The sequence below is a fragment of the Gorilla gorilla genome, chromosome 10 (assembly GCF_029281585.2).
Source record: "Gorilla gorilla gorilla isolate KB3781 chromosome 10, NHGRI_mGorGor1-v2.1_pri, whole genome shotgun sequence".
Lineage (NCBI taxonomy): Eukaryota > Metazoa > Chordata > Mammalia > Primates > Hominidae > Gorilla > Gorilla gorilla.
This window is the reverse complement of record NC_073234.2, coordinates 74,288,933-74,312,078: the sequence shown is the minus strand read 5'-3', so window position 1 is coordinate 74,312,078 and position 23,146 is coordinate 74,288,933. Positions and strand designations below refer to the sequence as shown.

Here is a 23,146-nt window from a genome sequence, read left to right as displayed (position 1 = left end):
TATGGTTTGGCAACCTGGTAGCTAACCTATAACAGATTAATCAGAACTTTCTGAAAACAGTTTAAAGAACAGTTCAACAGAGTTTCCTGTTAACTACTACTTTTCTTTAGTCTGACACACCTGAAGTGCTAATAACACCAAATTAGTCTTTTAACACATTGCCCCAGATTTCATTTCCTGTTATTATCTTTGTGATTTTTTAAAAATGAAGAACTATATTGTTTGCCCATATTAAATAACTTTTATAGCTATGAAATTCGTCATGTCTTGTTGCTGTGGTACAAATATAATCTGAAAAATTTTATGAAAATATTTAATGAGGCTTTTTAGCATTTTTTTCAAAATAGGGATTTATTATAAAATCTATACAAACTTTTTATCATTCACAAATGATGAAAAATTTTAAACAATTAGTATCCTCCCTCCAAAATAGTGTGTTCTGTCTTTACAGTCTTCACTGGCAGTGCATTCAGATGGTTTAGAAAATAACAAACATTCCATATAACTTTGTCCCTACAGTAAATAATTTTTTAAAACTTTTCATCAAGTTTCAGTGTTACTGAAGTTAATTGTAGACAGTAAGGATTACAGAATAAGCAGTAAATGGTCACCTGCACTGAATTTTTCAAAGCAAAAATTGTTTTATATTTTCTATGTTGTTTTATCCTGCCCCAAACACTTAAAGCAAAAGTTAAAGATTTCTCCAGTTACCTGAAACTTCAAAAATCTATTGTACTTTGAAAAAACTTTAAAAAGCAGCATCATTTAAATAGTGGTTAACTCATAAACGTGTATGCAACAACATTCCACAACCCTAATACCACTCAGGCCTGCAGAGTCACCAGCTTACAATAATTCAGTGCTCTGAAAGCTGGGGGGAAAGCCCCTGAGTAGTAAGTATGCAACCCAGGGTGTCGGGTGCTTTCTTGTGGTGAAACAAGGGTGTCAAAACTGAGGGGACTCCCCAAGGTCCTAATGAAAAGCAGCTCCTCTAAACACCTGAATCCTTTTTGACTCCATTCTCATCACTTTAAGGATGAAGCCTTTCTGTACAAAGGCTTTGTACAGAAAAGAAATTATTAAAAACTATATTTTACACTAATGCTAACAGCTAATTGAGCAGAAAGAACTATGAAGTACAAAGGTTTTCTTATTAACAGCAATATAGACTTTTTTTTTTTTGAGACGGAGTCTCGCTCTGTTGCCCAGGGTGGAGTGCAGTGGCGTGACCTTGGCTCACTGCAACCTCTGCCTCCTGGGTTCAAGCGATTCTCCTGCCTCAGCCTCCCGAGTAGCTGGGATTACAGGCACCTGCCACAATACCCAGCTAATTTTTGTATTTTTAGTAGAGACAGGGTGTAGTAGTATATATTCTACTATACTATAGTAGAGACCACTATGTTGGCCAGGCTGGTCTCGAACTCCTGACCCCAGGTGATCCACCCGCCTCGACCTCCCAAAATGCTGGGATTACAGATGTGAGCCACCACACCTGGTCGGCAATATAGATTAAGGTGGGGGTTATTTCCTAAAAACAAACATAATCCATATGTCATCTAATGCAGTTAAATTAAAGATCACCTGTTGACACTATTTGAAAAGGCCTTGAAAAAAAAAAGGGGGCCATTATTTGGAATATAAATAAATCACCCTTATAAAATTCTATTATCTATATAAATTGGCCTATTTTCAAATAATAATTTAGCTATTTCAATTACCATTTTAAGCAATAAAAGGCAAAAACAAAGGGAACCTACTGAATTGTACACTTAAACATGAATAAGAAGGTAAATTTCATGTGTATTTTATCACAACTTAAAAATTTTTTAAAATACTGAAAAAAAACAAAAAGGGTAACTTTTGGATAATGTATGATACTAAGAAGGGCATGCAACTAAGTAATCAGACTGCTTTTAGTAAGAAAATAAGTTTTGTTTTTTTTTTAATTTCTCTTTTTGAGACAGGGTCTCTGTCACCCAAGCTGGAGTGCAGTGACACAATCAAGGCTCACTGTAGCCTCAATCTTCAGGGCTCCAGGGATCCTCCCATCTCAGTCTCCTTGGGAGCTGGGAGTAGGCATTTGCCACCATGCCTGGCTAATTTTTTAATTTTTTTGTAGAGATGGGGTCTTGTCATGTTGCCCATGTTGGTCTCAAACTCCTGGGCTCAAGCGATACTTCCACCTTGGCTTCCCAGTATTGGGATTACAGGTGTGAGCCACCATGTCTGGCTTGCTTCTCTTTTTGTATTCTAAAATTCAAAGGCCTAAGTATCAAATCCCTAAATCTCCAAATACTGTCACAGATAAAGACTCAATAATAAACTCCCTCCGAAAGTTTAGACAGGCTCAGGTGAGAGACTTGTTTCAAGGGGTTATAAAAAGAAACACCAGGGCTCTGCAGAAGAATCAGTTTTTAATTTTTTTAATGTATCTATTTAATGGAATAAGTTGATCATAGATTTGTAAACCAAAAGGTAATTTCTCAAGTATTTGGAAATAATAAAAAGCCTCCCTACCACCAACCTTTTGGTCATCTTTCTCATTCTCTTAGAATCATCCTAATCCCCTAGTACACCCTTACCATATATCAATAAGGGCACCATAATATTATGCAAAGAACAGATATATATGCCTGATCTCTTATTAGACTTGCACCAGAGACTGTTGAACCACTCCAGGCATGAACTCCAAAGCTGAGGCACACTGCCCAAGCCCCTGGGCATCTACAGAAGCAAAGGCGTTCTCTCTCCAGCTGGCTGCTCCTTCTGGAAGAGCCCTTTGATCTGGGTTAATCGGCCATAGAGCCTCTCTCTCAATGGAGGAATGTGGTAGCTAGGGTCCAGAATGTTTGTCACTCGGCGCTCTCTCTCTTGCTTCCATAACTTGTATGGGTGGGGAGGGAAGAACGGTCGTCCTCTCTCTCTTCGAATCTGTAACGTAATTCCACTTACAGCCAGCATGCCCCATACTGCCAGGATAATAAAGTCTAAAAAACAGTAGAAAAAGTACAGTTTGAACTCTAGTATTTTAAAATCTAACATAATAATACAACCCTTCATGGACTAAATCTGTATATTCCTTTCTAATAGACTTTCTGGTGAGTTAGTCCAAACACATATGTAGTTCCTCAGTTACAAACCAAGGAATCAGTAGGGAAGCCACAGTCTTATTTTTGAAACTAGGAATTTTCTATTACAGGCATATGAAAGTCCAGACAGGTTGTAAAAAAATCAGTTGTTTGGATCCTTGGCCTTCCAACATTATGTAACAAGTACCCACAGTTGTTTGTGTGTTTTTTCAGAGGGGGTTCAGGGAGAAAGGCAGTGATCTAGTTACATTTCACATACGTACATCATGGAACATCAGATTCTACCACGCTCAGTTCTTTCCCATTCCACTCTACATGGGGCCCTACTGCACTCACAGTGTAGGTATAGGAATGCATGAAAATATTCAACCAATCGTACTCAGCTTCTAGTAAAGCTTCTAGCTTGGCAAAACACTGTCTGGTACTTAAAACTTGCAAGAGTTTTAAGGTTTTCAAGGATTTCAAGGTCTCTACCATCAACCTCTTATCCAAAGGGAGAGCTCTGGATAGCAAAGGGAAAGATTTGCCCTAAAATAAAATCACAACAATCACAATTGTGCTTATGCAATATATCTTCAATTCTAGGACATGCTTTTTCACTCTCCACATTTCAACATTTCTGAAGTCAACATATCTTACAATCTGAACAATTCATGTGGTAGTCATTTTTTTCTTCAAAAAATTATTAGAAAATCTGTAATGGATAGAATCTTACAAGTGAGGGAAACTATATGCTTACTAATTAAAAACTCTTTCAACTAGAAAACTGCATGCTTCATTAAAGGAGGGAAACAAGGGAATAACTTAACATTAAATCAGGTTGTCATTCTCATCCCTTATTCCATCCCCACCCATAAGTGTCAAACGTCTTTACTGTCAGTATTTTTCTCCCCTCTGAGAATGACCAGGTAAACCTAAATAATCTTGGAAATTTCTTAATGAAATTCATTTAGTAGATTTTTATCTTCATCTTAAAATTTTAAATGCTTTACTCCCATGATCCTGAGTTATCATAACAGAGGGTTCTCACAGCATTGTATGCTGTGTTCCCTCCTTTTGTCCCAGTTGACTTTAAATTTAGTTTCCAAGTGCTCTGGTTAGCATAGGTGGGTCAAGACTCCTACTGTGCTGTCACACTGGTTTTTGGATTTAAGAGTCTTACCATTAGTTTGAAAAGGCACATTTGTGAAAGCTCTGCGGAAATCCTTGTTGAGCGCTCTCTTGAGTACATTCAAAGTGATGTAGGAAAGGCTTGTGGACCAGTAACTGTCAATGGCTAAAACCACCGAATAGGAGCCAATGACTCCACAAGTCAGTATGTTCAGCTGTGGAAGAGTGGAAGAGTTTAGGCATCATCCATGGTAGAACAAAAATAGTTTATAACTCTCCACTGGCTTCAATCACAGGCAATCACATCTGCTCCCTCAGGCATGAAAAAGGACCAGACCCACTCAGAGCTGAACAGAAGTTCCCTGGAAAGATAAACTGAAAACAACCTTCAACATCCATATGAGTTCTTAAAACACAGTTCAGATTATCCAAATACTATGGAAAATATCTTCCATATGAAGGAACTTCAACAATAAAATCTAATTAGAGGAAGAATCACTCTTCTGAAGCCAGTTGAAACTAATGACCCATCAGGTTGGTGTACTAGAGTAAGCACTACCTTCTCTGCTCCCACTGTTAAAAGCATATTGACTGTGATGCTCCATTTGATGGAAAAAAAAGAAAAAAACAAACACCATGTGGTAATCATAAATAGAACTTCCTTTGCTTTCACAGTAACAAGGCTATTTAGAATCAGTCATCTGATACAGGTAACACAGCCCTCCCCAGTGAATAAAACATGCAAAATGATGAAATAAGTGATCAGCTGAACACACAGGATAACATAATCAATAAATCTAACTTTTGGTGAAACACTTACTATTCTTAGGCAGCCCATGAAAACTACTGGAATGAGGATAGCTATGCAAGAGAAAGTGACCCAGAATACACCATCATCATGAAAAATCTTTAGGTTTCCTGAAAAAGCAAAAAGAAACTAAGAGTAAACAACAGCTTTACCAAGTTACAGTTAGTTTCTTGGAACATCTGAACACAGATATACATCAAAGCCTTAAAGTAACAACCAGGAAATATGTTGGCAACTAGAAATGAATTCTAATTTTCTTCATTTAACTGTCAATACAATCTTCTTTGAAGGATGTGTTCTAGAAGGTGGGTGGGAGGAATCAAGCAGGTCAACGCTCTGCACTTATTAACAAAATCATTTAGAAGAGACTGGAATAGTCCAAGCTCTTCCATTCACTAGCTCTGTGAACTTGAGCCTCAGTTTCCTAACCCTCAAAATGACATTGAATTATATCTCTAAGCTCTAAATCACCTGTTAGCTCTACATTGCTGACTTCATGATTTCATACTGCAAAATAAAAAATACAAGTAAAAGGCATTCAAAGTTAAGCCATGAACCCAATGTAAACAGTGAATCCACTTAACAGATTTTTACTGTCAAAGCATGTCCTGTCATGCCACTGCACACTGTGACATGTGATTTCCTCATGTATCAGGAAAGAGGAACCAACCATCTGCTCTTCCCAAACCCTTCTCCTGCTGCTGGACTCTAAAATACTGCACAACTTAGGCCGACCCAGAACAAATATATGAGAACTCCTCTTTATAAATTAAGTTTAAAAAGCAAGAAGAGGCTGACTGCTGTTTAATACTGACACTGGCACCACCATTCAGTCCATCTGTAAATGGCCCTATACCTCAAGACCTACATATCCAGGTCAGAGTGGAAGACTGGGAGTCCCTAGGCTACAGGACTGGACCTTGAGACTCCATATTCTCTGAAGCCAACAGCAATATGCCATTGAGGTGAACTTACAGATTATATTCTCTAGTTTAACTATATTAACCTTCACAAAATACATATGTGGCTTTCTTGTAAAAGCTTTCAAGAAATCTAGGTATTGAAAATAGTTATGATGCATGCATGTGAAGAACGGACCCTTTCAGAGAATAAGCTCATTGCTTCCCACATAAGGTGAAAACTAGCAATCTAATCAGATTGTAGTGGTCAGCCAAATATTTTTTAAATGCTAATGCTTAAAAATATGGGTAGGCCTCTTGGCCGGGCATGGTGGCTCACGCCTGTAATCCCAACACTTTGGGAGGCCGAGGTGAACAGATCACTTGAGGTCAGGAGTTTGAGACCAGCCTGGCCAATATGGAGAAACCCCATCTCTACTAAAAATATAAAAATGAGTTGAGCATGGTAGTGTGTGCCTATAATCCCAGCTACTCAGGAGGCTGAGGCAGGAAAATCACTTGAACTCGGGAGGTGGAGGTTGCAGTGAACCGAGACTGTGCGACTGCACTCTAGCCTGGGAGACAGAGTGAGACTCCGTCTCAGGAAAAAAATAATGTGTGTGTGTGTGTGTGTGTGTATACATATATAGGTAGGCCAGGTGCAGTGGCTCAAGCCTGTAATCCCAACACTTTGGGAGGCCGAGGTGGGAGGACTGCCTGAGCCCAGTTTAAGACCACCCTAGGCAACAGTGAGACTCTGTCTCTACTAAAAATAAAAACTTACCAGGCATGGCAGCACACACCTGTAGTCCCAGCTACTTGGGAGGCTGATGTAAGAGGATGGCTTGAGCCTTGGAGTTTGAGGTTGCAGTGAGCTATGATAGTGTCACTGCAGTCCAGCATGGGTGACAGAAGGAGACCCTGTCTCTAAAAAATAAAAATATGGGTTTGCACCCACTAGCATTGAGGAGATGATCACTCTAACGGTCCTTGAGCTATGAGATAGTTCATAAATAAACATATATAAAGGGTATATGCTAAAATTATTTTTACCAATAGGAATAGCATGTCAAAAAGTTTAGAGACAACTGCTCTAGACTACTTTATAAAGATGAAAATTAAGAGACCTCTTTATTTCTGTTTTCTCATTCCTCACATCTATCCTATGAGATAGTTTCACAGATGATGGAACAAAGTTTCAATACATTGTCCAAGGTTATAAGCTAGAAAGGGAACTAGTGACAGAGCCAGAATGCATATAGAAGGTTTTTTCCTGACTTTATAATTTATGCTCATTCTACTCATGAAAAGTACATTGAATTACTAGAAATTATAACCTATCATCCCTCCATCCTCCAAGCATTAACAAAAGAGGGGAAGCCCATTAAGTAGTAGTTGGTTTTTGTGGTCTTTCTGTTTTGTTTTTGAGACAGGGTCTTGTTCAGTCGCCCAGGCTGGAGTGCAATGGCACCATCATAGCTCACTGCAGCCTCAACCTCCCGGGTTCAAGCAATCCTCTAGCCTCAGCCTCCCAGAGTAGCTGAGACCACAGGCATGCACTACGACACCTGGCTAATTTTTTTTTTTTTTCAGTAGAGATGGGGAATCACTATGTTGCCCAGGCTGGTCTCAAACTTGACCTCAGGCAATCCTCCCACTTGGTCTCCCAAAGTGCTGGGATTATAGGCATGAGCCACCATGCTCAGCCATTAGGAACTATTTTATTTAGCACATGTAGGGTAGAGCCTTGAATCTGTATTTCAAAAACATCCCCATGTAAATCTGTCATTTTGCCAAGCCTACACAACACTGCTTTTCATCAGACTATCCAGTAGTCTTAGAAAAAAAAAGTCTTCAGAGAGACAAGGGACACATGACTTGTACTCTATTATATCCTGCATTCTCTATAGAGTTGACAGCCTCATGAAATGGCTATTTTTATATCTAACAGTCCCATCAACTTTATTCTAGTATTTTAAGAACATTGTCACAGAAAGGAAACAGCCAAATAGAATACTTTTGAGTACAGATGCTGTTTTTGTTTGTTTGTTTTTGACAATAATCAGGAAATGTAAGTTATTAAACAACGGCAACGAAAGTTAACTTATAAGTTAACCAGATTTTAAAAACTGATAGCAATTGAATTACTTTTTAAAAACACCAAAAAACCCCAGAACCATCCCTGTGCTACTGCCCCAGGGTGATTAAGTACCTCAGGGACACCTGGGGTTTGGCAGCGGATGGGAGTGGAGGTTGAGGGTACAACAGAAGACCAGAAACAAAGTACCAGGTTCCCCAACTCAGCTGCCATCAGAGCCTTTACCTCCTTATTTCCTTTACCTCCATTATTTCTAATAAACACATACCCCTTATCACAACAAATAGATACAAAGCTACCTCTAAAGACATTCTATATTTCATCTACTGTGCCTTTGAGGAAGGAGGGACTTTTACTAGTCCTGGTGCTGTCTGAAAGTGTCACACCATCAATGCAGATTTCCAGAACTCCACAGGAGAAGCACTGACATGCAACACCACTCCAGGATGCAAATCCAATTAGGCAGTATTCAAACAGTCACTCGAACACACAAAACATCCGTTACATATCGCCTACCCAGTGGAGTAAAGAAAGTCACTGACGAGATGAGGAACCCCAGCACTAGTCCAACACAGAGCATGCAGATCGAGAGGATTCCAAATCGCCACCACACAGCTACCAAGAACATTCCACCGACGCTTCCAGCGACAGCTGTCAGAATCAGATTCACTGTACAAAGAGAGAGGATGAACTGCTGGATAACCGGCAGTACTTCCAACCGTGTGCCTTAGACATACAATACCGTTACCAGCGCCAGCTTCAGCTTTCTGTAGGTCAGGCACTGAGGGCTCTTCAGTGGTGCCATGAAGCCAGCATAGAGCAACCCTCTCTAGGGAGGGGTCTGGGCTGAGACAAGGAAATTAGCTAGGGAGCTAAACCTCACAGGACCAGTGACAGGCTTGGCTTGTCAATAAATTGGGATTGAGAAGGAAAAGTTGACAAGCATTCTGTTAAACATAATGGGCATTCTGTTAAACATAATGGGGTAGGGAGGTGTCTGTTTTCAGGTAAAGAAAACCTCAACATTTTGCTTGTTGTACATCTCATATCTTCAACATATCACATAGCCAGAACACAGGTCTATAATCAATATGGCCCCTCCTTTCCCTAAGTACCAAGGAATTCACCATACAGATTAAAAACCCAGAAGGTCTGAATGAGTAGTTCAGAAAAGGTGTTCAGAGACTAGATGGACCATTATTTTACATAAGTAATAGGCTGTCACACACAATATAGGCCAAACTGTAGAAGGAAAGGTGAAGTAAAACACAGCACCTGCCTTCTTGAATACCCAGTTAAACTATATAATTTTCACTTACCATCATACTTGATAGGTGTCAGTCTTGTAATCAGTATATAAAAGAAGAATCCCATGATGATAAAGCCTATGAAGAATAATTCTAAGTGGCAAACCACCAGGAAAGGAAAGGAGCAAAACAACAAAAGCTATGGTTAAGCACCCTTTTTACAGTGCAATTTAAATATTTAATCTACAAATACATGCTTAAGCTCCTGGAATTTACATGTTACAGCATTCAGAAGAAAAAAAAAATCTAAAAGGCAGAAGAAATTCAGCAGCCATGGGAGTAAGTATTATTAAACAGATACAATATTAAAGTACCAACCACAGGATACACTTTCTTGTATATAGGTCAGTTTCCATTGTTAAATTGTTATTTGTTCATTTCATAGCTCATTTTAATATATTTATGTTTTCTGCTTAAAACAAGAATAGCACTTTGTCATGTGTATGTGATACGAAATTACACACTAAATTTTAATAGTTTTGTAAGCAGAAATAAAACGTAAAAGGTAAAAGAAACCCAAACTGTCCCAAAGCAAAATATAATTTTTATATCTTCTTTTAATTCATCCTACCCTGTTTAGAATGATCAATCATTACCTTCATCCATTAAAACACCTGGTAATGCAAGTATACAGATAACTTTGTTCCCACAAATAAGCCTAATCCTGATCATGGAGGCCATAGCTCTACCTATTTTCTTAAATTCTTCACAGCTGTTCTTGGTAATACTTGTACTGTATCTCAATTTCAATAAATATAAAATGATACATATCAACATACCAAAAAAACCCAGAGTGAGGCATGGTGGCTTGTGCCTGTAGTCTCAGCTACTTGGGAGGCTGAGGTGGGAGGATCACTTGAGGCTAGGAATGTGAGGCTGTAGTACACTATAATTGTACCTGTGAACAGCCACTACACTGCACTCCAGCCTAGGAGACACAGTGAGACTCCATCTCTTTAAAAAGAAAAAAAAAAGCTAGTGATAACTTTGAGACCACAGCTTAGCAACTAAGTTCTTTGTTACAGAATCATTCTACATGTTATTATATATTCTTTACAATACTCTCTTCCCAATTAATAAAAAAAGTGTCATAATAGCAGGAAAGGAGCTGCTATTTCAAACAATTTAACATAAGTTTAAAGAGCTTTATTAGATCAGGATTACATTTGAGCTACCTTGATGCTCAGTTATACACCTTGTTGATTAAATAAGGATTTTTTAGTAATTGAAAACATCACTTATATAAAAAGCAGCCCAAATAATTCAAACCAATTCAGTGAGCATGATTTACACCCCAGTTCTTCAGTGTGTTTCACTGATGTTGATGCCGGCGTTCCCTTTGGCATCTGAATCTCTCAGGACTGAGCAGACATTTCAAACTCACTGTACACTGCAGCCCCATAGCCTGATTCATGTGAAACCAAGTCAATCGCCATCACCAATATCCACACATATTTTTACAAAGACAACCAACTTCTTTTTTTTTTTTCTTGAGACAGGATCTTACTCTGTCATCCAGGCTGGAGTGCAGTGGCACAATCTTGGTTCACTGCAACCTCTGCTTCCCGGGCTCAAGCAATCCTCCCACCTCAGCCTCCCCATGTAGCTGGGACTACAGGCACACACTATCAAGCCTGGCTAATTTTTTGGAGAAACAGGGTCTCACCGAGTTACCCAGGTTGGTCTCAAACTCCTGAGCTCAAGCAATCTGCCTGCCTCAGCCTCCCAAAGTGCTGGGATTACAGGTGTGAGCCACCACACACACCCCCAATCTGTCTTTAATTTTTTGGTAGAGAAGGGATCTCACTATGTTGCCTAGACTGGTTTCAAACTCCTGGCCTCATGCAGTCCTCTCACCTCAGCTTCCCAAAGTGCTGGGATTACAGGCATGAGCCACTGAGCCCGGCCCTGACAACCAATGTCTAATCTCGGTTATCTTTAGTCAACTAACAGATCTAGCAGCTGATAAAATTCACTGCATAATTGTATTCCCCTGTTAATAAGAGAAGGTTATACTCCGCTGTAGGGAGAATAGAAAAAAATAAAAATGCATTGCAACTCAGTAGACTCATGACTACAAAACCCCAGCTACAAATCTATGAAGATAGTAGAGATAAGTAAGTGCTTACTCTCCTCACAGGTCATTCCCCAGCAACACTGAAAAGACTGCAAAATGGAAATAGCAACTACATTGGACATAATACCTGTTTTCCAGAACCTGTGTCCAAAGAAACAAATGAAGAAACCAAGCAGGGCAAAAAGAGTGAAGAACACTTTGGAAGACACTCTTCCTAAAAAATAATGAAAATTTAGTGGATAATACATCAAATTTGATACTTTGTATTAATATTTATAGAACGAACCTTCATCAAAAAAGCTAAGTGAACTGACATAATTTATCCCATACCTGTATATTACAAATTTATCTTTAAAATACTCTTGCCACCCCTAATGAATGAACCTATGTAGACAATCAATATCAACAACTGCTGCTATAACAAAAAGAGAATCCAGACAATATATGCTTGCTGATAGCGGTATGGAACACTTTCTATGACATTCCTGGGTAAAGTGGAGAGAAATAGAGAGAGAGTGTTCCTAAAACAAATAATCCTGTTTCTTCAACAAATAAACTGCATGGACAAAAGGTGGCAGGGAGTGGGGGGGAGGAGGTGGGGGTGGGTGGAGGGAGAATACAGGTTAAAAGAGATTTAAAAGACACATCAACTAAATACTGTGTATAGATCTCATCTGCAACCTGATTCAAACAAACTGTGGAAAACAATTGAGATGACTCCAGAAGCAAACTCTGGCTGTTAATTTGATGCTATTAAAGAAATATTTTCAATATTTTAAAATGAAAATTATGTTAATGACACGGTGGTTCTATTTTTTAAGTGCTTATCTTTAAGGTATACATACTGAAATATTTGTGAGTAATATGATGACCAGGGATTTGCTTTAAAATAATCCAGTGATAAAGGAGGGTGATGAGGTGGAGAGGCAGAGAAGCAGGTACAGCACAGCTGAAACAAGATAATGGCCATAAATCAAAATTGTTAAGGCTGGATAATTGGTGTATGGAGGCTCGCTGAAGTTTTTCACAATAAAAAATTTAAACTGAAACTCACAATTTAAAAACATGTATTATACTTATAAGTTATTTATTATAATATTTATTACACATACACAAATTACCACCAGTCTTATCAATTATACATATTGCCTTGGAGAAAAATGTTGCATTACAACCAGTGATGAAGCACGGTATCATTTAGTTTACTGAAGAGAAAAATATGCTCACTAAATTCATCACCCACCATCATGACTCCTCAGAGATAAACGCAAGAAAATAATCCCTGAACTAAAACCCAAAACAAGACATCTATACAATCTCATGCTAAAATAAAACAAGGCTGCCACAAATCAAAATACATAAAATGCCTAAGAGTGCTCAGAATGGAGAAACCATGAAGACATACAGTAAAATAAGAAACACAGACAGAAGAGCAGAATTCACAGGGGATATAATACCTAAATATCAGCTTTTCTGAGAATAAGGAGCCCATAAGAAAGATGTAAACAACAGCCGGGTGTGGTGGCTCACGCTTATAATCCCAGCACTTTGGGAGGCCGAGGTGGGCGGATCACTTGAGGTCAGGAGTTTGAGATCAGCCTAGCCAACATGGTGAGACCCCTGTCTACTAAAAATACAAAAATTAGCCAGGCCTGGTGGCGCATGCCTGTAGTCCCAGCTACTCCAGAGGCTGAGGCAGGAGAATTGCTTGAACCCGGGAAGCAGAGGTTGCAGTGAGCCAAGGATCAGGCCATTGCACTCCAGCCTGGATGTCGCAGCCAGACTCCATCTCAAAAACAAAAAACAAAAAACAAACAAAAAAAAAACCCAGAAAGATTAAACGAAAGATAAAAACACCACATTCTGTTTATTCAGACCTGTGGTTGACTATCGTTCTAGAATTTAATTTTTACACCAAAACTATTAAATTTGCTGGGATGATTTTCTCAAATGAAAATCCTGTGGAACTTTTCAGCAAGTATAATCACCAAGACAGCAAGGTCTTCCAACCCAATAAAAACTAAGACACAGTTAGATACTCTTCCATAACATTAGAGGGGAACTAAATCCCCTATCACAATACCAGGAAGAAGGGAGAGAAACAATTATACAAGTAAACTGAGAGGGTATGGAAGGTTCCATCAAAAGCAGAATCTACGATAAAACAAGACATAAAACAGGCATTCACTCTAGGGGAATGAAAGGAGTGAATAGACTAGGACAGGAGCAAGTTGAAGGTTAAAGTGTCTTTAACTATGACAGTATTGCTAAGGGTTATGAACCACAGGGCAAGGTTTTAGTTAGGAGGCAATATGGATATAGCCTCCCTACTCCCAAGCTCAGGAAAAGCACCCTAATATTCATCAATCTTCAAAATGAGAGTAACAATAGAACTAACATCACTAGGAAGGTTCAACTTTGGGTGGGAAGAACAACTGAATCAGAGCTCTCTGTCTCCTAAGCCTAACAGAGAGAGACAGGCCTGGGGGCCTTTCTATTTAGAAGGGGCTTTTGCATGAAGGGTTCAAGGGAAAGAAATGGAGGAACCCAGACATACTTCAGTCCATCGGTTAAAAATATATGGCCAGGCGCAGTGGCTCACGCCTGTAATCCCAGCACTTTGGGAGGCTGAGGCGGGTGGATCACTTGAGGCCAGGAGTTCAAGACCAGCCTGGCCAATATGGTGAAACCCCATCTCAACTAAAAATACAAAAATTAGTCAGGCAAGGTGGCGCACACCTGCAGGACTTTGGGAGGCCGAGGCGGGCATATCACCTGAGGTCAGGAGTTCAAGACCAACCTGGCCAACATGGTTGGTCAGGTCTCTACTAAAAATACAAAAGTTAGCAGGGCATGGTGGTACACGCCTATAATCCCAGATACTCTGGAGGCTGAGGCACGTGAATTACTTGAACCTGAGAGGCAGTGGTTGCAGTGAGCTGAGATCATGCCACTGCACTCCAGCCTGGGTAACAAGAGTGAGACTGTCAAAAAAAAAAAAAATATATATATATATATATATACACACACAAACATATCTGCCAAGGTCTCTTGCATTGTATCCCTCAAGGATCTTGAGTGGAAGATTGTCTTGAGTGGAAGACTGAGTGGTGACAAAGAGCCTTTGCTTGGCCAAATTTCTTTTTCTTTTTTTTTTTTTTTTGAGACAGAGTCTCGCTCTGCCGCCCAGGCTAGAGTGCAGTGGCGCGATCTTGGCTCACTGCCAGCTCCGCCTCCCGGGTTCACACCATTCTCCTGCCTCAGCCTCCCTAGTAGCTGGGACTACAGGCACCTACCACCATGCCCGGCTAATGTTTTGTATTGGTTTTTTTTTTAGTAGAGACGGGGTTTCACTGTGTTAGCCAGGATGGTCTCGATCTCCTGACCTCGTGATCCGCCCGCCTCGGCCTCCCAAAGTGCTGGGATTACAGGCGTGAGCCACCGCATCCGGCCTGCTTGGCCAAATTTCAGTCTCCTGAACCCCCTCCTAGGCCCATCTGTGCACATCTTTGTAAAATCCAGCTTCGGCAAGAACTCTGATAAGTCAGCTTAGCAAGAATCCCCTATGCTTGATATCAAATCACCCTCGATATCTAATCGAGTTCTTCGTCCTCCACCATCCATCCCCCAGGTGATGTCTGACCACCCTGGTCTGTCTTCAGTAAGAATCCCCTTAGGTCAGTGCAGACAGAATGCCCCCTTGCCCCTCATGTTTCCTCTTAGAAATTTGCCATCCACTGACTCCCACCCTACTGCTTGGCTACAAATTCCCAGTAGCCCATGTTGTACTCAAGAGTTGGGCCCAATCTCTCTTCCCCACTGCAAAATTCCATCACAGTGGTCCCTATGCCTATTATAATACTACCCCCCACCTTAAATAAAATCTTCCTCACTGTGCTTTAACTAGTGTCACTGATTTTTTTTTTCTTTAACAGTGGGATACGGCTCTAGCAGAGGGAGAGAACCATAATCTCTCGCTTGAACACAACTAATAGACTTTCTTCTTTAGAGCAAAGCTCCTTGAAAGAGCTACTTGAACTTTCTCCAGTTTCTGTGCTCCCAGCTCCTATTTGTTCTTGAATATGCTCCAGTCAGGCGCCTACCCCACCTCTCCACTGCAACAGCTCTCACTGGTACCAATGGCCTCCATGGTGCTAAATCCAAGGGTCATTTTCAGTCTCTTTCTTAGCTGACCTATCAGCAGCATCTGCCAAAGTTGATCACACTCTCTTCCGTGCAATACTGTTTCCCCTTGGCTTCAACATACATCACTTCCCTTTTACCAATCTGGCTGCAGCTTCTCAGCCCATTGGTAGGATCTTCAATTTCCTAAGCTCTAAACATTGGAGCACCCAGGGCTCAGTCCTCAGACCCCTCCCTTTTCTCTAAGTCACACGGAGTGTGCCTGCCTCTCCCACCTCCCCTTCCACCCCTTTATAGATAACACCATTTAGCATGAGGCCTTAAATGCCATATATTCAGTCTGAAGATTTCCAAGATGCTTTCCAGCTAAGACTTTCCTCTGAATTCCAGGCTTATATATATAATCAACCATCAGTTAAACATCTGCACATAAATGCTCAATAGGGTTCTCAAACTGAACTTGTCCAAAGCTGAACTCTTAATGTATCCTCCCAACCTTCTCCTCCAACAGTGCTTCCCACCTCAGCGAATGGTCGCTCGCTCTCTCCAGTTGCTCAGGCCAAAAACTACAAAGTCCTTTACACCTCTTTCTCTCAAACCCCTCATCCAATCCATCAGTACACTGTACTCCAAACATATCCAGCCACTCATGAGCCAAATCTGGAACAATTTGAACACGAAAATAAATGATAGTAAAGGATTTCATCCAGAGAATAAAATAGGAATCTACAGGTCCAGGTTTAAAATAAATACACGGATAAATAAATGGCAGGGGAGGGAAAACCCTTCCTTAGAGCAGGATGGCAACAAATAAACATAGAAGGAGTGATACATTAGAGAAACTCCATTTGGCAACCACCTAGTAACAAATGTTTCAGGCAAAGATCACTGGATGCCAAAACTAGCAAGTGAGAGTTTGAGAATGGGATATTTACTGACACTCGAAGTATCTCCCCTAAAGACACTTAAAAAAAGGAACAGTTACTTCAGTGGAGAAACTTGGCAAGACACCAATAACCAAGTCATCAAGGATGTCACCACCAGTAAAGAGACAAATAAAGAGACAAGTGTCTCCTGAGAAGGACACATCACTTCCTTTGTATTCCTGCCAAAAAAGCATAATCAAAATTTAATTATAAGGAAATATCAAACTAACCCAAATTGAAGACATTCTAAAAAAAATAAATATTCTGTACTTCTCAAAAAAGTCAAGGTCTTAAAAGATTAAAATTAAAAAAAAAAAGACTTGTTCCAGATTATACAACTCTAAAGAGACACATCGGTTAAATGCAATGTGGGATCCTAAACTGAACCCTGGACAGGCGAAAAAAAAAATTTGTTGACGGGGAGACGGGGGTCTCACTCTGTTGCCCAGGCTGGAGTGCAGAAGCACAATCATGGCTCACTGCAGCCTCAACCTTCCTGGGCTCAGGTGATCTTCCCACCTTAGACTCCCAAGTAGCTGGAACGACAGGCATGTGCCACCGCACCCAGCTAATTTTTGTATTTTTTGTAGAGACGGAGTTTCGCCATGTTGCCCAGGCTGGTCTTGAACTCCGGAACTCAAGCAATCCGCCCATCTTGACCTCCCAATGTGCTGGGATTACAGGCGTGAGCCACTGCACCCAGCCAAAAATAATTTTTTTTTACTTATAAAGGACACTATTGGAACAACTAGTAAATGTGCTAATGTGTGAATTAAATAACTACTGTATCAATGTTAACTTCGTAATTTTGATAATTTTACTATGGTTATGTAAGGAAATAAATACAGAAGTATTTAATGGCAAAAAGGTCTTTATGTCTGCAACTTACTCTCATATGGTTCAGAGAAGAAAATGTGTGTGCGTGTGTGTGTGTGTGTGTACGTATCTATACATACACAGTCGGCCCCTGAACAACACGGGTTTGAACTGCATGGGTCCACTTACATACAGACTTTTTTTCAGTAAAAGTCACACTGAGTGTGCCTGCCTCTCCTACCACCCCTTCCACCTCTGCCACCCCTGAGACAGCAACAACAACCCCTCCTCTTCCTCCTCCTGTTCCTATTCAATGTGAAGACGATGAAGATGAAGGCCTTTATGATGATCCACTCTCACTTAATGAATAGTAAATATACTTTCTCTTCCTTATGATTTCCTTAATGACATTTACTTTTCTCTAGCTCATTTTATTGTAAGACTATAGTCTATGATAAATATAACATACAAAATATGTGTTAATCAAGTATTTATGTAATCAATAAGGCTTCTCTGGTCAACACTAGGCTAATAGTAGTTAATTTTGGGGAAGTCAAAGTTATACACGGGTGGGGTATGGTGGCTTATGCCTGTAATCCCAGCACTTTGGGAGGCCAAGGCGGGTGGATCACTTGAGGCCAGGAGTTTGAGACCAGCCTGGCCAACATGGTGAAACCCCGACTCTACTAAAAATACAAAAATTAGCCAGGCATGGTGGTGTGTGCCTGTTAATCCCAGCTACTCAGGAGGCTGAGGCAGGAGAATCACTTGAACCTGGGAGGCAGAGGTTGCAGTGGGCCAAGATCACACCACTGCACTCCAGATTGGGCAACAGGAGTGAAACTATGTCTCAGAAAAAAAGAAAAGAGTTATACACAGATTTTCAACTGCACAGGAGTCAGCTCCCCCCCAACCCCTACACTGTTCAAAAGTCAATTGTATACAGAAAGAAAGAGAGAAGAAGAGAGAATGAAAAGCAAATAGCCTAATACATTAAGCTTTGAGGAATCTGGATGAAGATTATACAGAAATTCTTTATACTATTTTTGCATATTTTCTGAGAAACCATTTCAAGATAAACTGCTAAATACACACACACACACACCCCCCTCACAACACCTTCACTGCCCCCATTCTACCTAACCTAGTTATCTCTCCCCTGGATTACTTCAGTGGCCTCCTAACCAATCTGCATTTCTGCTCTTGCCTCCGTCTTTTCTCAAAAAGCAGCCAGTGATCTCATTAAAATGTCTTAGATCATGGCACCATTTGCTCAAAACCTTCCAATGCCTTTCCCTTCCATTCAGAATAGAAGCGAAATCCCATACTACAGTCTACAAGGCCACACACAGGCTGCCTGCCCCCACACCTCTCACCTCACCTCTACTCCCCTTGCCCTCCTCGTTCTCCTGCAACCCCTGTCATCACTGCAGTTCTTCACACCCTCAGACAGGCTCCCAGGTGCAGGCCCTCATCCTGGCTGCTCCCTCTGCCTGGTACACGCCACACCCAGGTACGTGCATGGTGCATCAAGGACTGCCCTGGCCATGCTATCTATCTCAAATTTTCCTCTTACTGGCATGTGTTATCTCCCTTTCCTACTTTATTTATCTTCTTAGCACTCACCATTTTCTCATGTATTACATATTTTATAAATTTATCTTGTCTGTCTCATCTCCCTCACTATAATATAAGCTCCAGAACAAGTATTTTTGCTGTTTTGTTTACTGCTATGTCCCAGTGCCTAGAACAGAGAGTGGAATAATGTAGGGGCTCAAAAGGTATGTGTTGAATGAATGAGAACTAGACAAAAGCATTATCTGCAAGGCCAAAGGAGAATTTGTAAAAGTTTAAAGCCACATACTCACCTAGGGAAGCACAACTACCCTCTCCTGCCTCAAAGCTGCAAGCATATGTGTGAGCAGGAACGTAGGCAGCAGATGTATTTAGAAACGGGTCCCAAACAATGACATTGTATATGACACCTTGTCCCGGGAGGGAGGAGAAGGAAACACTTGTCTTATCATTAGCTGTTAGGGTAATCACCTGAAGCCAAAAATAACACATGATTAGTGTTTAGGGGATTTTTTAAAGCTATTCTGTAAAGCTATTCTGTGGGTAGATAATCCCACCTACGTGTAATATTAAATGGTATATTCATAAATTATAATTCTTGCTTAAAATATACACCAACCCATTTAATATGGTCAAAAGGCCATCTTACATGGTTTGTATGTGCTAATGTAAACAAGCTCTTATACAAAATGCTTCCAAAGGTTTTTTTTAATAGTTTAAGGAAAATGCGATATAAAGAATGTATAAATGCTAGTTACGACTAGCATTTTTTCTCCTCTGCTAGACTATAAACAAGGATGGGAACTGTATTTCTCTTGTGCACTGCTCTTTCCTTAGTGTACAGCCCAATGCCTAACACAGAGGATGTGTCCAATGTTAGCCACAGACTAACGTAGACAGTCTGTTAACATCTCACAGACAGTACCCACTTATCTTTGTCTAACAGTCTCTGAAACAAGAAAATATTACATAAGGTTTTGTTATGTAGTAGTAGTTCTTAACTTCAGAAATTCCATTGTAAACTATAAAATAGAAGAAACAAATGCTTTATAGAACCATAATACCTATGCTCCTACTAATTTGAGAAAAATATATATTAGGGTTTTAGGAGTAAATTATTATGAGCCCTCCTACATCAGACTACCATTGTTTAAAAATACTGCTTAGCCTTCAATAACTTGCTTCCTGGGCAAAGGTCTGGTAAAGTTCAACAAACTGTTAATATTACTCCCAAGTTACCATGAAAAGTTTAAACCAGACAGAAAAGTTGAATGAATAACACAATAAATAGACTATATACTGCCTAATATCAACAATTGTTAATATTTTACCACATTTGCTTCTCTATCACTAGTTTCTCCCCAACTCTATTTTTTTCCTGCTGAAAGTAAGTTACAAATATCATGACATTTCACTTCTAAACACTTCACTGCGCATGTCCTACCACAGTGTTTCTCAAATTTAACTTGCTTGTGAATCGCAGGGGGCAGTCTTGTTAAAAGGTAGATCTGATTCTTAGGTCAGCGTGGTACCAGCAATTCTGCCTTTCTAGAAAGCTCTCAGATGATGCCAATGCTATGCAACCACCTACCACACTCTGAGTAACAAGTTACTCAGTACAGATGTAAGTCTAAGTACACACTTACAAGGGGTTACATCAGGATAAACCCATCGTAAAGTCAAAATGCATTTAACGTACCTCACCTACCGAACATGATGGCTTTACCCTAGCCTACCTTAAATGTGCTCAGAACACTTACATTAGATTCAGTTGAACAAAATCATCTAACACAAAGGCTATTTTATTATTATTATTATTATTATTATTATTATTGAGACGGAATGTCGCTCTGTTGCCCAGGCTGGAGTGCAGTGGCGCAATCATCTCTGCTCACTGCAAGCTCTGCCTCCCAGGTTCACGCCATTCTCCTGCCTCAGCCTCCTGAGTAGCTGGGACTACAGGCGCCGCCACCACCACTACGCCCAGCTAATTTTTTGTATTTTTAGTAGAGACAGGGTTTCACCCTGTTAGCCAGGATGGGCTCGATCTCCTGACCTCGTGATCCTCCCGCCTTGGCCTCCCAAAGTGCTGGGATTACAGGCGTGAGCCACCATGCCCGGCCCACAAAGGCTATTTTATAATAAAGTGTTTAATTGCTCATGTAATTTATTGAATACAGTACACGGCAGAATGTTAGCTATTACCCGTGTGGTTAAGCAGGAGCGATGGCTCACTGCCACTGCTCAGCGTTGCAAGAGTATCATACTGTATATTGCTAGCTCAGGAAATCATCAAAACTAAAATCAAAAGATCATAAGTCAAACCATCATAAGTCAGGGACCATGTGTATAAGAATATTCTCCTATATAACCACAATACCTTAGCTCACCTACGAAAATGAATAATTTATTATTAGCTAATACATGATCCAGATTTTCCCTAATGTCTTTTTTTTTTTTTTTTTTTTTTTGAGACAGGGTCTCACTCTGTCGCCCAGGCTACAGTGCAGTGGCATGATCTCAGCTCACTGCAACTTCTTCCAGGCTCAAGCGATCCTCCCACCTCAGCCTCCTCAATATCTGGGACTACAGGCACGCACCACCACGCCTGTAACTTTTTGGTTTTTTTAGTGGCTGTGAGGTTTTGCCACGTTGCCCAGGCTGGTCTCAAACTCCTGAGCTCAAGTGATCTGCCCTCCTTGGCCTCCCAAAGTGCTGGGATTACAGGTGTGTGCCACTGCTCCTGGCTCCTAACATCTTTTCTAGCTTTTCTCCTTCTTACCCAAGATCAAACCAAGTTCCATGCATGGTGTTTACGGCCAATCTCAGTAATCCAGAGCAGTCTGTCCCACCTTTCTCTCCCAGCTACCCAATGACTGTAGAAGAGGTGAAGTCAGTATTCTCATAAAGTATTCCACAATTTTGTGTCTAACTTATTCTTTTATCCCCCATATTTCCTGTAAATAGGGAATCCAATGGACTAAATTCAGGTTAGACATTTTTTGCTAGAATACACCACAGGTGATGGTGATAATGTCAGACTGCACTACATGAGCACGTAATACAGGCTGATCCATTTTCAGTGAAACTAGCTTTGCCCACCTGGAATAGGTGGAGACTACAAGGTCACTCCATGTTAAAGTGGTTCTCCTTTTACAATGAGAATTAATCTAAGAATGCTACTTAGACACCCTAGAAATATCCTGTTCCCTAAAAACCTTTCACTTGCTGATCCTTGCTGGAATTATTTCATTGAGGGTCACAAAATGGTGATCATCTAATTCTATTATTTCTTCTACATATATTAGCCAGCACTCTTCTGCAAAGAGCTTTCTCTCACCAACTGGGGAAGAATTAGTTCCTCCTTTAAAAAGGCAAGCTAAATTTCTTTATCAATTTTTAGAGTAATTTGCTGTAAGAGTTTCCTCCAGTGGTGGCAACTGAGGAAGGTTTCATTTGTATTTATTCAAGGCTGACAACCACAGTCTTTTTCTTGATTCTTGAATTGCCCCAAATTTGGCAGTGCAAGCCCCTTCAAACAGGCTCCTGAATCTCTTTGACATACCCTCATTAGTCTTTGAGGGTTTCCCCACATTCTGGTACAAAATATTCTTTTAACTAAAAGTTAAAAAGTAACCTACAAAAAGCCTATTATACAAGTTCTTATATTCTTCATAAAAATAATAATAGTATTAAAATGTCATATCTAATAAAGCAACTAATAAACTTTACTAACAGAGCTTCTTATTTTGTGAATAAGCACAATGACGCTGTCTAGAAAAACTCCACCCATCAACCATTAGACTGAAGGATGACCTCATATATTATATTGCTGTTAGGCACTTTTCAAGACATAAAGATAAAATCCTGCCCTCCACAAAAATGATCTATTGCAGTGAGTCTCAAAATTTAATATGCACAAAAATCACCTGAGGGCTGGAGTGCAACAGCACCATCTGGGATCATTGCAACCTCCACCTCCTGGGTTCAAATGATTCTCCTGCCTCAGCCTCCCGAGTAGCTGGTATTACAGGCATCTACCAACATGCCTGGCTAATTTTTGTATTTTTAGTAGAGACACAGTTTCACCATGTTGGACAGGCTGGTCTCAAACTCCTGACCTCAGGTGATCCACCCACCTCGGCCTCCCAAAGTGCTGGGATTACAGGCGTGAGCCACTGCACCCAGTCAGAATCACCTGAGGGATATAAAATGCAAATTCTGATTCAGTAGTTCCAGGGTGGAGTTTAAGAATTACAATTCTCACAAACTCCCCAGTGATGCCAATGTCACTGGTC

At 40.4% G+C, this 23,146-nt stretch overlaps 1 protein-coding gene across 3 annotated transcripts in view; it reads right to left on the bottom strand.

Moving 5' to 3' along the window:
• Positions 1 to 332: 332 nt before the first annotated feature.
• TM7SF3 (transmembrane 7 superfamily member 3) overlaps positions 333 to 23,146 on the bottom strand; it is a 42,745-nt gene continuing 19,931 nt past the window's right edge. The window contains exons 6-12 of one of the 3 annotated variants that reach the window (XM_004052895.5): positions 19,142 to 19,319; positions 11,516 to 11,602; positions 9,324 to 9,404; positions 8,521 to 8,673; positions 5,020 to 5,117; positions 4,252 to 4,414; positions 333 to 2,987 (exon numbers count right to left, since the gene is read on the bottom strand). In XM_004052895.5, the coding sequence (XP_004052943.3) occupies positions 2,725 to 2,987; positions 4,252 to 4,414; positions 5,020 to 5,117; positions 8,521 to 8,673; positions 9,324 to 9,404; positions 11,516 to 11,602; positions 19,142 to 19,319 (1,023 nt within the window). In that variant the 3' untranslated portion in view covers positions 333 to 2,724. The remainder of the gene's footprint in view (positions 2,988 to 4,251; positions 4,415 to 5,019; positions 5,118 to 8,520; positions 8,674 to 9,323; positions 9,405 to 11,515; positions 11,603 to 19,141; positions 19,320 to 23,146) is intronic. The other 2 variants (XM_019038769.4, XM_019038770.4) reach the window with 2 other exon arrangements.